General features: G+C 43.2%; 1 protein-coding gene across 2 annotated transcripts in view; it reads left to right on the forward strand.

Annotated features, from left to right (window-relative positions):
- DOCK4 (dedicator of cytokinesis 4) overlaps positions 1-13,847 on the forward strand; it is a 480,752-nt gene that overhangs the window by 276,792 nt on the left and 190,113 nt on the right. For both annotated transcript variants that reach the window (XM_068276501.1, XM_068276502.1), the window contains exons 18-19: positions 5,751-5,848; positions 8,077-8,160. In XM_068276501.1, coding sequence (XP_068132602.1) covers positions 5,751-5,848; positions 8,077-8,160 — 182 coding nt within the window. The remainder of the gene's footprint in view (positions 1-5,750; positions 5,849-8,076; positions 8,161-13,847) is intronic.

Raw genomic sequence — 13,847 nt, forward strand, 5'->3', positions numbered from 1 at the left:
TTAAATCTTAGGACAGGACATACTTTTTTCCCAACTCTAGTCATAAGACCACTAATGTTACACTGGCTGTAAATTTGAAAACATTTACACCTTTTTTCATAGAAAACAATGATTTGCAAAGATTTCTGTGAACATTCAGGTAGTTGAGGGACTTGCAATTACACCTGGGCATATTGCAGTAGCCGGGAAATACTCTAGCGTCACATGGAAAAATACCAGTTCTACAAACCTCAATTCATCAGTAGCCTCTTTGCTGATATTCAGAGCACCATCGCTGTATCCATTTGTACTGCAAGGGGCAATGCAATGGACAACAGCCACTACATACACATTCCACTTTCTTCTCTTTCTCTTCCCCCTCCCTGCTGTGGGGTTACCAGCAGGGAGGGGAGCAGCAGCACAGATCATCTGACCAGCTCACTGCTTCCATTTTCTGAGAGTTTAAAGCTCCAGGTCAGCCTCCTATTTTTAAATCTGTGCCACCATAGTATAGTTTCATTACTCAGCCAAAGAACAGATCACTTGACAATGCTCACCTCTTTCCTGTACTGAGAGATTGAACAGCACTGCATCTACAATTCTTTCCTTCCCGATCAGTGTTTAAAATATTCATTTAACCCTTCCCTCTTGCTCACCATTATGTTTATTAACCCTATGTGTACCTTTCATTACCCTACATTGCTTGCAATAAGAAACCATTTCTCTCTCTGCCCAGCCACTACATACAACTCTCTGTCCTACACTCCCTTCCCCCCTGGCTGTGTGGCTTCTTTTTCTCTTTTTTTTCTCCTCTGCTTCCCATTCATCATAAATGTATTGCACTTTTTCATGTGTTTATGTTCCTTGTTTGCTTGTAGCTTTTCAAAATTTAAATAAAAAAAGTTTTTGTTTTTTTTAATAAATAAAAGAAACTGCACATTTACAATAATGACTTACTTGTTTAATAACTTCTGAGGTTGTTACAATGTGAGCACTTACTACAATCTGTAGGAAATGAAAAGCAGTGGCTTTAATAAATGCCAATGTGTTCATTGAAGCCATGTGTACTTCTCATCATCCTGCCTTTCTTTCAATAACATCCGATTTCTCACTGCTCATTTATTTACCAGTAAGCCCTTAATAAAAACACTGGGAAATGATTACATATTTAGCAGGATCTGGGAGACTGCTCCGTTATAGTGCTGCAGTGGACCTTAGGCCCCTTTCACACGGGCAACTGAGAGGCAGTGAATTCACCATCTGTCTGCTGCGCTCCTGCACCCGGCCAGGTGCTAGTTAGTGCTTGCTACCGTTGCTGGGCAGTTGTCCCTCCTATGGAGTCAGGTCTAAGAGCGGCTGCAGCCATGCACGGGCTCGAAATGTTGCAGTCCTTTGCTGCACCACTGCATGTCAGCGCTTGAAACCCTGTGGGATTACTATCACTGCAATTAAGCTGTATTTAAATTGCACCCAAATTGCACTGGCAGGCAGCAGACAGGAGGCTAAACTGCTCGGCAAGTGCACAGTTCAGCCTCCCATCTGAAAGAGCCCTTAAAGTGTTGAACTATTAGAAGAGAAAAGAGGTGGAAGGAGTCCAGTGATCAGTGCACAAAGAGAAATACTGGCTGGTTCCTCCTTATAGCTTCTTTCTGATTATATGGGGGTTGATGATGGCATAAAGAGAGTAGTTTAGACAGCTGTCTCTCCTAAAATTGCAGTGTTGAGCTACAGGCTAAAGAGGCCAGCCAGCACAGACATGCAGTTTGTGCATTATTAACGAGTGATTGATAGTTTGTCCTGAAATGTTATTTTATAACTGACTCTTTTACATAAGTTTGAACGGTTCATGAATGCTGTAGAATGGTTTGTAGTTCACACATTATTACTGCAAATCCACCATGATCTTATGGAAGTGTCAGATTCAGGGCACTCACCAGGGGTGTGGTCAACACACCCTGGGTCATATGCAATTAATTTTTCTTCTGTGTTTTCTCCTACTGTAGGAGAAAGAGTACCAAATAGTAGGTGTAGAGGTGCTATCAAAATTATTTTGAGTATTTTCATGCTTGCTGGGGGTTTAAAAAGTATATTGTGAAAATATCACCCAGGAGAAAACTAAGGAGAAAAAGTTAATTGCATATGAATGAACCCCTGTCTCCTGAAATCAGCATGTTAGCAAGTGTAAAGGGTGTGTTTGTAATTATGACATTCCAGTGGTGTCCATGTTGTCCTAATATAATGTCCTAAAGATTTTATGGACCCACCCTTAAGATTGTTTAGCAGAGATTAAAACACTTGTGAACAATGTTTCTGAGCAAAGATTCTAGTCAGCCTGCTGCATTATTATATAAATCCTGAATAACCTGGATTTATAGTAAAAGAAAAAAGAATAGTTGTAAAGCACACAATCCACTACAGTCCTAAAACTAGCTACCTTATAGCAGTGATTTCTTGCCTTAGTAAATTGGGTTCAGTCCATCCATAAAATAAGGAAACCCTCATCCGTTATCAACTAAATAATCTGTCCTGTAGCAGAGCTTTGTATGAAACTGACCATAGACATAATAAACTTCAGATCTGAGTATTTTTCTTTCCTGTGTACCTGTAGGTCAGACAACTAGTGATTATTTCAGTGATACAATCATGGGTTTGACAACCTGGTCTTCCATTAATTTTTCATGGCATATTTGGCACCAGAGCGGTTTTCCTGCAGTGTATTCCTTTTCTTCTACTTACACATACTTTGGTATGCTTAGTTAATCTGAGTAAGACCACAAACCCACTATGAGTGCTTTCTAAGCGCTAGAGATTTGAAAAAGCTCTTGCTAATGCAATACTATGGAGGCTTTTTATAAAATCACATCGCTCAAGTGGGATCAAACCCATAGCATTACATTTGCAAGAGCTTTTCAAATCACAAAGCGCTCAGAAAAGCGCACCTAATGGGTTTCTGGCCTAAATTATAATGCCGTTTAAAGAAAGTTTTTTTGCTTGAGACCATGGCCAGATGCAATTCACTTTTTTACCTGAGTTTTCTCCTAGGTGATAGTTTCACAATTTGTAAATAAAATGCCTTTTAAACCACCAGCAAGCAAACAAATACTCAAAATAATTTTGACAGTGCTTTTTCACCAACCTTTTGGTACTTTTTCCATTGCAAAATGCTAAAAAGTTATTTTAAATTGAAGATGAAAAATTATCTCCTAGGAGAAAAAGTTAATTGCATATGGCCACGTGTTTTTAGACACGGCTTATAGCATTTCAGTGTCTGAGGCAGGATTTCTACTTTTTACCGCCCAAGGCCCACTGTCACCAGCCGCCCCCTGACCAATCTGACCAACAGCATCTTAACCAACCCCACCCCTTAACTTGCACACACTTGTCCCCCAAACATATAGCCTTAAAGTGAACCTGAAGCAAAATAAAAATTAGGTATGTACCATAGTACATCCTCCTGGGGCCCACTGTTCCAGTGCTGGGACCCTCTGAGCATATTCATATTCAGACCCCGCCACTGCTGCTCGGGACCTTCTTCTTCCTCGAGGCTGCGTTTCCCTATGTGTACAAGCCCAATTGTACTGGTCATCTTCGAGTATGGTCTGCACATGCCCAGTAGCACAAAGCCACTTGTGTATGGCCTTTTCATCTTTGCACAATCTGCTTTGTGCTACTGGGCATGTACTTGCACATACCCAGTACAGTTGTGCTTGTACACACAGTGATGGAAGAAGAGGGTCTTGGGAAGCAGCATGGGAAGCCAGATGACCCACCTCGAACCCCTGCATTAGGGGGATGGGAGGACCAGAACTGGGGGCCACAGTGTGGGTGAAAGGAGCAGGATGGAATGGGGACATACTTGAGAAGGGAGTGTGAATGGGACCGTGCCTGTGCAGTCAGAGTGCCAAACTTACAGAGCTGCCAGTAGGAGCATGGAGGGGGACCAGAGAATGCTGTGGGACCTCATGAACTATGAGAACTGGAAGAAGCCCCAGGTAAGTAAAAGTGCAGAGTTTTAAAGTGACCCTGAGATGAATAATATTTTTTATATATACCTGGGGCTTCCTTCTGTCCCCTCCACACCAATCGCTCTCATGCTGTCTTCCTCTGCCTCCTCATTCCCCTTTAGCAGACCTGATAGCTTGACGAGTCGGACGCACTGTGCGCACCCTGTCGCCGGGAGCACTCCGCATCTGAGCAGCACTACTGTGCAGGCACAGAACGCTCCTAGACGACTGGCCAAACTTATGGGGCTGCTAATGGGAGAAGGTGGAGGACAGCGGCATGGGAGCAGTCATGGCAGAGGGGCCTGAAGGGAGCCCCAGATATGTATAAATCTTTTATTATTATTTGTCTCAGGGTCACTTTAAGCACAGCTCAAGTGTGATTTAAAGAATAAAAAAACACCGCACAATTCCAGAAAATGTGATCTAAGCAAAAACAAAACAGGATTTACACATACTTGGGGCTTTTTCCAGCTGCAGGGGGAGGAATACTGCTTCTGGCCCCTCACTTCCTTTACATTCCTCTCCATCTGCTGTAGCTACACTTAAAAAGCTGATCTCAGTTGCAGCTATGGAGCATGCAATCTCCTCCATTATGCTTCCAAGCTGCAAGGCAACCGTGGTCCAGAGCATTCTGCACATGCCTAGTCCGTAAATAATCCAAATCGCGAATGCACAGAAAATTACTGGCTGTGGCTGCTGTGCCCAGTCACTGGGGAGCATGATTGAGGAGGTGCTGTGCACACAGGACATTGCATGTGCCATAGATGTGACTGTGCCCATTAGCAACTTTAAGAGCGGTGTCAGCAATATGACAGTCCTAAGGAACTGAGGGAAAAGAACAACAACACTATGGGGAGCTGGAAGAAAATCCAGGAACGTGTAAATCCTGTTTGTGTTGTTGTTTTTTTTTTTTTTAACTTAAGGTGTTGTTTAAAACACATACAGTACTTCTTTATCACCTTACAGTGTCCTGGCTCCCCGTATCATGAGTGCTCTCTCACTCAAACAGCTGGATGTGATGGCAGGACCCGGCAGCTGTACTATTCCTGCAGGAGAAGTTCAGCCATGTGGAAAAGAGGGGGAGGAGTCGAGCCTCCTGTGTCTGCTGAACACAGAACTCCTCTTGCTGTTTCAGATGGCTCGGGCACAGTAGGGGGAGGAAGCGGGGGCGGGGCAGCCTTAACAATTTTACACAATGACAGCGGGCAGGGCTGCAAAGATAAAGTCGCTGCTCCTGTCACACTCGAGTTAGTAAAGCTGCCCGGCCCGCTCTGTACCCTGTCTATAGCCGCTGCACACACACACATGTTTCTGTGTACAGAATAAAGCAGGGGCAGCTGCAGAGAAGGCACTACGTTTTTGTAGGAAATGGTGTCGGTACTCGGCAGCTGTGGGGACACTTGTTGGCAGGCTGACTACTTGTTTGTCAACCTGCCCCTTCCTTGGCTCCGCCCTAGGCACAGGCCTATTCTGGACTTCCTACAAATCCGGCCCTGGTCTGAGGGCAGATATTTCATTAAGAATGAGAGAGGATCAGAGGACAGTACACTTCCTTCTCCCAGACTGGTTCAGTGAGAAAATGCAGGGCTATTGTAATGTAAGCGGCGTTCCCTTTCATTTGGACGGAATCCATGTCCTCCAGAAAGGAAGACTTTAAAAACATAATCTGAAGGTACTCCGACTAACCAAGATATATGTAGAAGGAAATTTTTTGTTTATGCTCATTTAAGGTGCTAGTAGTTGGTTTTTTTCTGTTTGCATTACTAGGAGATATGTTGGATCTACTAAAATGGCGGATGCATCCAGACAAAATCCCAGGCTGCTTGACCAAATTAAAGGAGATTGATGGTTCAGAAATTGTCAAGGTAAATCACCCAAGTGTGACATAGTACTGTTATTGTTTTATTCTGATGTTGTCATCCAAGAGGGTCTGCACCATCTTCACAAAAGAATCTTAAAGTGGACCTGACCTCTTGCACAGGACAGAAGAAAACATAGAGAAATGCACCCTCTATTTAGAGAGTTTAGCCTGTTTAATTCCCCTCATTTGCATCTAATCACAAATTGTAATTTGAGGTCTCTCCTCTGTCACATGACTGCTATGGCAGATAAGCTCACTTGAAAGCACAGGATGTTAACAATATGTCTTAGTACACTAAAGTTGATGGTTACACCCGGCACTCGGCTGATTCTCTGGAGGGTTGGCCTTTCTGCATAAGCCTGCACACAACGTATTAATAAATGCTTCACCTGGTCCACACACTTGTCTGTTTGGCTGTAAAGGTCTAAGTGCGAGACGTGCAGCAAGTATACACAGTGCAGAGCACAACTAAAGAACATATAGCACATAAAGAAATAACTGTGCACCTGTCTCCTTAAGACCTTTTATTCAGTTACACAGCCACGAATACAACAGCTTGACAAGAAGTAAAGATACATCAAACCTTGGTGATGGAGGGTGTCTGGTGAGCTGGGAAGGGTGACCAGGGGATGAACGGGACGAAGGGCTATTTTAACCTTCCTAGGTATTTTAGGGTATCCTCCCCTTAGTAAGGGGAGATATGGTGGCGTCCTAGAGGGGGATTGTACCCCAATGGGATATTGTATCCGCTTGGCCACTTCTAATCTCCCCCTCTCCCCTTTTTTAATGTGGCAACTTTGAGGGCGTTGTTAAGGGGGCCTTTTTGTTTTTTAATATGACAATAAAGGTATGATTTTAAATAATGTTAGCTATTAAAAAAAGCTGCATACGCAATGATGCCGATGTTTAAGGGTGCACTCACTTATGCACAAATTTATCTATGCACCAAAGCCACACATGTAATGGAAGATGTCACTAATCTGAAACCCTTTGTGGGTTTTTCACTATGCCTAGTAAGGTTTATGGTTCATGTTTCGTTTTTACAATGTTGAATGTTTTTTGCACTCATGCCGTATTTTTATACACACTGAGCACTTATCCCAAATGTTTGTACGCATTAAGCACGCATCCCAGCAATACTATTTAATACGCCATGCGGATTTTTTGTCGCTAGATGGCACATCCCCGCCCCATCACATTTGACCTCTTCCTTGTACACACTCCAGCCAATGAGACAGCGCCGGAGGCGCGGCCTGAAGGTCCTATGAAGTGAGCCATACGGCGCGGTCTCTCTAAGGACATTGCACGTGAGCAAGCGCCGGTTTTGGTGGGAAACTGCTGTAGTGCCGTCCTGTTCATCCCCTGGTCACCCTTCCCAGCTCACCAGAAACCCTCCATCACCAAGATTTGAGGTATCTTTACTTCTTGTCAAGCTGTTGTATTCGTGGCTGTGTAACTGAATGAAAGGTCTTATGGTTGGCCATACACGGTACAATAAAAACGTTCGATTTTCCCGTTTATTCGATCTAAATGATCGAATTCAATGAAAGTTGAATTTTTTTTTTCCAGATCAAGAAATTCGAACGATTATCCTGTTTTTTCGGGATAAATGATCGGACATACTGGAAAAATCTTTATATTCGATCTAACAGAATAATCAAACTAAATTATCTAATTGAAAAATTGTACCATGTATGACCACCTTTAAGGAGACAGGTGCACAGTTATTTCTTTATGTGCTATATTAACAATATGTCTGCTTCCATGAATCAGGAAGTTTATTTTAGGATTTGTATCAGCTGGAACAAAATGTTTATTTTTTTTTGTTTAAAGGTTATTATGCTGTTGCTTATCTTTTGTAGCAAAGAGAGCGTTCTGAGTTCAGGTCCACTTTAATTGAAAAATTGTTACAGCATTAAAAGTGAGTAATATGACGCACAGTCTTTTCTCAAGGTTGTGCTTGTGGCAGTTTGAGAAAGGTCTTGGTTGTCCAAAACGATGTGCGTCACATTGGAACAGGTACTCACTTTTAAGGCTGTAACTATTTTTCAATAAAAATTATTTTATGAAGATGGCGCAGACCCTCTTGGATGATGCTTGAACACTACCTGGGACTTCAGGGCTTGGATTTGCATATCATTGGACCATTGGTACTGGATTATTCTGCTTTTATTGTTTTAAATAGATAACTTTTTAATCCTTCAACAATGAATTTTACCATTAATTTTACAGTTTCTTCAAGATACACTGGACACCTTATTTGGTATTTTAAATGAAAGTTCTCAGAAATATGCATCAAAGGTATTTGATTGCTTGGTAAGTAATGGACATTTTTAAAATCCTTTTTTTCCCTTACACTGGCGCACCGAAGGGGGTATTCCGGGTGTCTGCCCCCCCCCCCACGACCAGAAGGATATGTGTCTGTGCGGCGCTGCGGGGGGCCTCGGTTACTGCTGGCGGCAGGCGTAAGGCAGAGCTGCGGGGAGAGAAGACTTTACACTTACGGTGCCTGGATCCTGCACGGCTTCCATGTACTTCCTGTCCCGGCGTCTGTCGCTACGGTAACAGCGCCCCCTGTGATGACGTACCGCATGTCATCACAGGGGGAGCTCTTACCAATGCGACGCGTGCCGGGACAAGCAGAAGATAGAAGCTGCGTGCAGGATGAAGGCAGGTAAGTGGAAACTCTTCTCTCCCCGCTCCCCCCCCGCGTACCTATCTAACCTATACTGGGGCATATACCTATCTAACCTATACTGGGGCATATACCTATCTAACCTATACTGGAGAATATACCTATCTAACCTATACTGGGGCATATACCTATCTAACCTATACTGGGGAATATACCTATCTAACCTATACTGGGGCATATACCTATCTAATCTATACTGGGGCATATACCTATCTAACCTATACTGGGGCATATACCTATCTAAGCTATACTGGGGGGCATATACCTATCTAATCTATACTGGGGGCATATACCTATCTAACCTATACTGGGGAATATACCTATCTAACCTATACTGGGGCATATACCTATCTAACCTATACTGGGGAATATACCTATCTAACCTATACTGGGGCATATACCTATCTAAGCTATACTGGGGCATATACCTATCTAATCTATACTGGGGCATATACCTATCTAACCTATACTGGGGCATATACCTATCTAAGCTATACTGGGGGGCATATACCTATCTAAGCTATACTGGGGGGCATATACCTATCTAATCTATACTGGGGGGCATATACCTATCTAACCTATACTGGGGGACATATACCTATCTAATCTATACTGGGGGGTATATACCTATCTAACCTATACTGGAGCCATATACCTGTCTAACCTATACTGAAACCATATACCTATCTAACCTATACTGGAGGAATATAATTATCTAATCTATACTGGGGCATACACCTATCTAATCTATACTGGGGCATATACCTATGTAACCTATACTGGGGGACATATACCTATCTAACCTATACTGGAGGCATATACCTATCTAACCTATACTGGAGCCATATACCTATCTAACCTATACTGGGGCATATACCTATCTAAGCTATACTGGGGGGCATATACCTATCTAAGCTATACTGGGGGGCATATACCTATCTAATCTATACTGGGGGGCATATACCTATCTAATCTATACTGGGGGGCATATACCTATCTAACCTATACTGGGGGACATATACCTATCTAATCTATACTGGGGGGTATATACCTATCTAACCTATACTGGAGCCATATACCTGTCTAACCTATACTGGAGCCATATACCTGTCTAACCTATACTGAAACCATATACCTATCTAACCTATACTGGAGGAATATAATTATCTAATCTATACTGGGGCATACACCTATCTAATCTATACTGGGGCATATACCTATGTAACCTATACTGGGGGACATATACCTATCTAACCTATACTGGAGGCATATACCTATCTAACCTATACTGGAGCCATATACCTATCTAACCTATACTGGAGCCATATACCTATCTAACCTATACTGGGGGCAACTATATGGGCTACCTATACTCGGCTGGCTACCTATACTGTGGGCACCTATACCTGTCTCCACATTGGAGCACATTTTACGCCCTTGCCCTGGGTGCAATTTAGCCTAGAAGTTGCTAGTATTTGGCTCCACGCACATCATGTTTTGGCCGCATGCCGCTTTCAGGAATCCCCCCCCCCCCCCCCCCCCCTTGAAAATCCTGGATTTGCCCCTGCCTTACCATAGAAAACGCAGTTGGTAGTCTTTAGGCCCTAATTGCTTTGTAAATCAATTCTGTCCTAAAAATTGTATCAGTCAAGGGTTAGGAGGTATTGAAGTATAGCAATACTTTGCAGTTAACATGCAGCGCATGATATGTTTTGAGTTTATGCTCTTCCTCAAATGCACATCAGCATTTTAATCATCTGGTTTACTTTCCTTGAGTGTTGTTTCAGTTGGAACACAAACGGGATACAATGCTAGTCAATTCTTGCTCTCTTGCTTCGATTTACTATCTTATTTTCAAGGGACTACTGTGGCTAGGGTGATATTCCTGGGTGAATGCAATAGTCTGTGTATATGTCTTTTATATGTACATGTATATATATTGTTGTTGATTTCAATGCATTGCCTTCTTTGAACTAATTGTAATTGTCAGTTGCAAGTTAATTTAAAAGTATTAACAAACTTGAGGCTTTCTTATAATACTTCGTTGATAGTAAAGTATGAAGTTACAGGAAACAGTGACACCACATGTGTGGGGTGGAAAATAAGATGTCAGGGAGATGGGTGTGCAGGTAGGTTTAGTTAAATGTTATCCAATTTATGTTTTAAGCATTTGCCAGACATCGTGCTCGCTTTAGAGAAAGCTCCACAGTGTTTATTAATATTTAGGTTGCAATCTAATGGTGGACAGTCATAAAATATCTTGCCCAGGTTTACAAAATCACTTTAAATTTGACCACTAGAGAGGCCTGGCTTTTTCTGGAGATACCATTAGTAAATCGAGCCCAGTGTCTGCTTTCTTTTTTTTCTCAACCCCCCCCCCCCCTTCCCCCCACCCCCCACAAAAAAAAAAAGCCAAACCCATTGAGAGAGGGAAAGGTCCAGATAGCTACTATTTACAGTGTTTGGAAAAACTGTAAGATAGATGGGCAATATGATCGTTTGGAAATACTCTAAGATGGATAGTCAACGGTTAATTACAGTGATCATGTGATTGGGAGCCACATGATTAGCCCCAAGTCCAATTCCCCAACTTCCTTCTGCCTGCTGGCTGGAAAGACTTGGCTACAAAACCTTGCCTACAAAAGCGCAACTTACCTAAGAAAAGGGAAGCCTCTGGATCCTATTGAGGCTTTCCATGGTGACCTCTGATCCCCCGTTGCTGCTCATGGAGCCCCAAAGATTTTTGACAAGGGATGGTTGGTAATCTAATCAAGGCCACACTCCTCTTCAAGCATGAGTGCGGTCGTAGTACCCCTGTGCAGGGGCATAGCAATAGGGGGTGCCAGGGGCATTGCTAGGATCCCTTAAGATTCGGGACACTTTTGGGCACCAGTGCTGGGGGTTGAATGGGCGTGGTCATGACAGATTGTGGTGGTGAAAATATGATGCGCACAACTTAATAGTGTCTGAACTCGGGTTACAATATGTTACAACAAGAACATTAGGCACGATTTCCCATGGTGATTAGAAAGCTGCAAATCCCTTACATAATAATTAGGCAGGATATCTCCTATAGCAGTTTCCTGTGTACAATGCCACTCTAAAGGTCCTCCCCCTCTGAAAGGGCGTGAAGTAAAAAATTGCAAAAGGTTTATGGCCTATTATCCTTTAAAAATAACACACAAGTGCAGGCATATTACATATGTACAAGCATATTATATTACATGTAAGTGTTGCATGCAGGACATAAGACTTCTTACATTTCATTTAAAGGGACACTTTAACTGAAAAAAAAATTGCTCATTTACTTACCTGGGGCTTCTTCCAGCCTCTGAAGTCCTCCTGTTCCCACGCTGTAATTTCGCCATTCTTTCGCTGTCTCCCTCTGTAAGCTGGGCAACTCCTCTATTGCGCTCCCACTGCCAGGAGCGTTCTGTGCATGCGCAGTACCAATTTTTGCTTTCTGCTAAAGCACACAGCTTTCCCGGCAACATGAGGGCTTTGGAGGTGGCAACCGCCACAGAGCCATGCATCCAGCATTGGAGGGCGACAGTGGGGAAACTAAGAAGCACAAGATGACAGTGAGGGACCAAGAAGAAATCAGGGGGCTGGAAGAAGCCCCAGGTAACTAACTGGCCAATTTTCTATTCAGTTAAAGTGTCTTCTAAGCATCAGAGTATGAGAGAATGCCCATATATTTTGAGCAAGATGGAAAAGGGGAAATGTGGAGTAAGAGAGAGGGTGGAAATAGAGAGAAAGATTGGGTATAAGCAATATGAAAAAGGCAAATACATACACATATAGTGGTATGCTGCATTACTCCTACCACCTCTGATAAATATCTTCCCACTGAACCAGGCTGCCAGCTTCACAACAAGCCCTCTGACACACAACAGACAGAAGCCCTCCTGCTGTGTACAAAGCACACTGCCTTCACCTTAGGAAAATAACCCTCCATTCCAGAGCAGCCTGCACACAGCATAGTAACGGGCAGTGGGGGAAGAAAAACACTGTCAGGCTGCCTTCCACTGACATGCCTGACATTCCAGATAACCAGACACTGCTTTTTAACACTTCAGATGATAGGCAGCGTGTGAGGAAGGATGAGGGGGATAAACAACCACAGGATCCGCCGACCAAGTAATCCTCCAGTTGCTGGCATGGGCTTCCTGGTCTCCTGCTGCCGCTATGTGATTCAAAACAGCTGCACTGCAATGTAAAAGGTATCCTTCCTCCACGGAACTATAGTGATATCATTACACAGCAACAGTCCCCTGTCTCCGGGCTTTGAAGTGGGACTATTTAATGTGGTGGAAGTATCGGGGAGAACAGGCGCACCCCAAAATAGATCAGTTTGGGGCTAGCAACGCCACTGGGGGTGCAGAGGTAGCGACCGCATCAGGGCCCTTGGACCAGAGGGGCCCCAAAGGGCCCTCTCTCAACTGCACTATTAGCTCTCTATTGGTCCTGTGCTCATAATAATCACTTCTATAGATACTTTGAATAGTGGTAATCATTAACAAACTGTTTCCCATCCCCTTCTTGCACCTCTGACACTGTAGTTGCCATTGGCAGGTTTTGGTGTGCCGGATCAATTGTTATGTATAGAGTGCTGGGGGGGGGGGAAATGTAAAACTTGCATCAGGGCCCACAGCTCCTTAGATACGCCACTGTACAGTGAGTACAGATGCATCTGCACAGTGTCGCAACGCTTTGCCACCTCACATAGGAACAGAACACATCACTAGCGACATGCATAGCTGTCAGACTCTGCCTTTCAATGTTGCTTAGGGATTGGGTGTTGATCCCTATTGTGTGGCATGCATCTGGCATGTGTATGGGCCTATAACAAAAAAAAGTAACCCCAAAAGTCATTTAAAAAGCTGTGTACTACATTGGTACTGCAGTAAAAAATCTAGTTGCAGTTTCAGACAGATCAGTATTCTTTGATATCTGCTAACATCTAACCAAATATCTCAAATATCTAGGGGTGTGTGGCAGCATCAAGGCAAAAGATCATTCACAGTCAGGTATCAATTGTTTACTTGGTCTCGAACAGTGAATGTTGGGATTTAGTGTTTGGAGCAGCTTGCAGTCACCATTGTCAATATTAAGGTTTGGTTTAAGAAATAAAATCGGCAGAGACAGTCCTACAAGAATTAGAGCACTGTGCTTTGAAATGTTTCTTCTATGTTCAGGGGCAGTATAACTGCCAGGGAATTGGCTGAATTTGGAAATGGTTCTGGTTTTTTTAAATATTGAGTTCTGTGCCTAATGCCATCTTGTGTCTAATTGAAAGTGGACATTA

Source organism: Hyperolius riggenbachi, chromosome 3 (genome assembly GCF_040937935.1).
Source record: "Hyperolius riggenbachi isolate aHypRig1 chromosome 3, aHypRig1.pri, whole genome shotgun sequence".
In the NCBI taxonomy this organism is placed as follows: Eukaryota; Metazoa; Chordata; class Amphibia; order Anura; family Hyperoliidae; genus Hyperolius; species Hyperolius riggenbachi.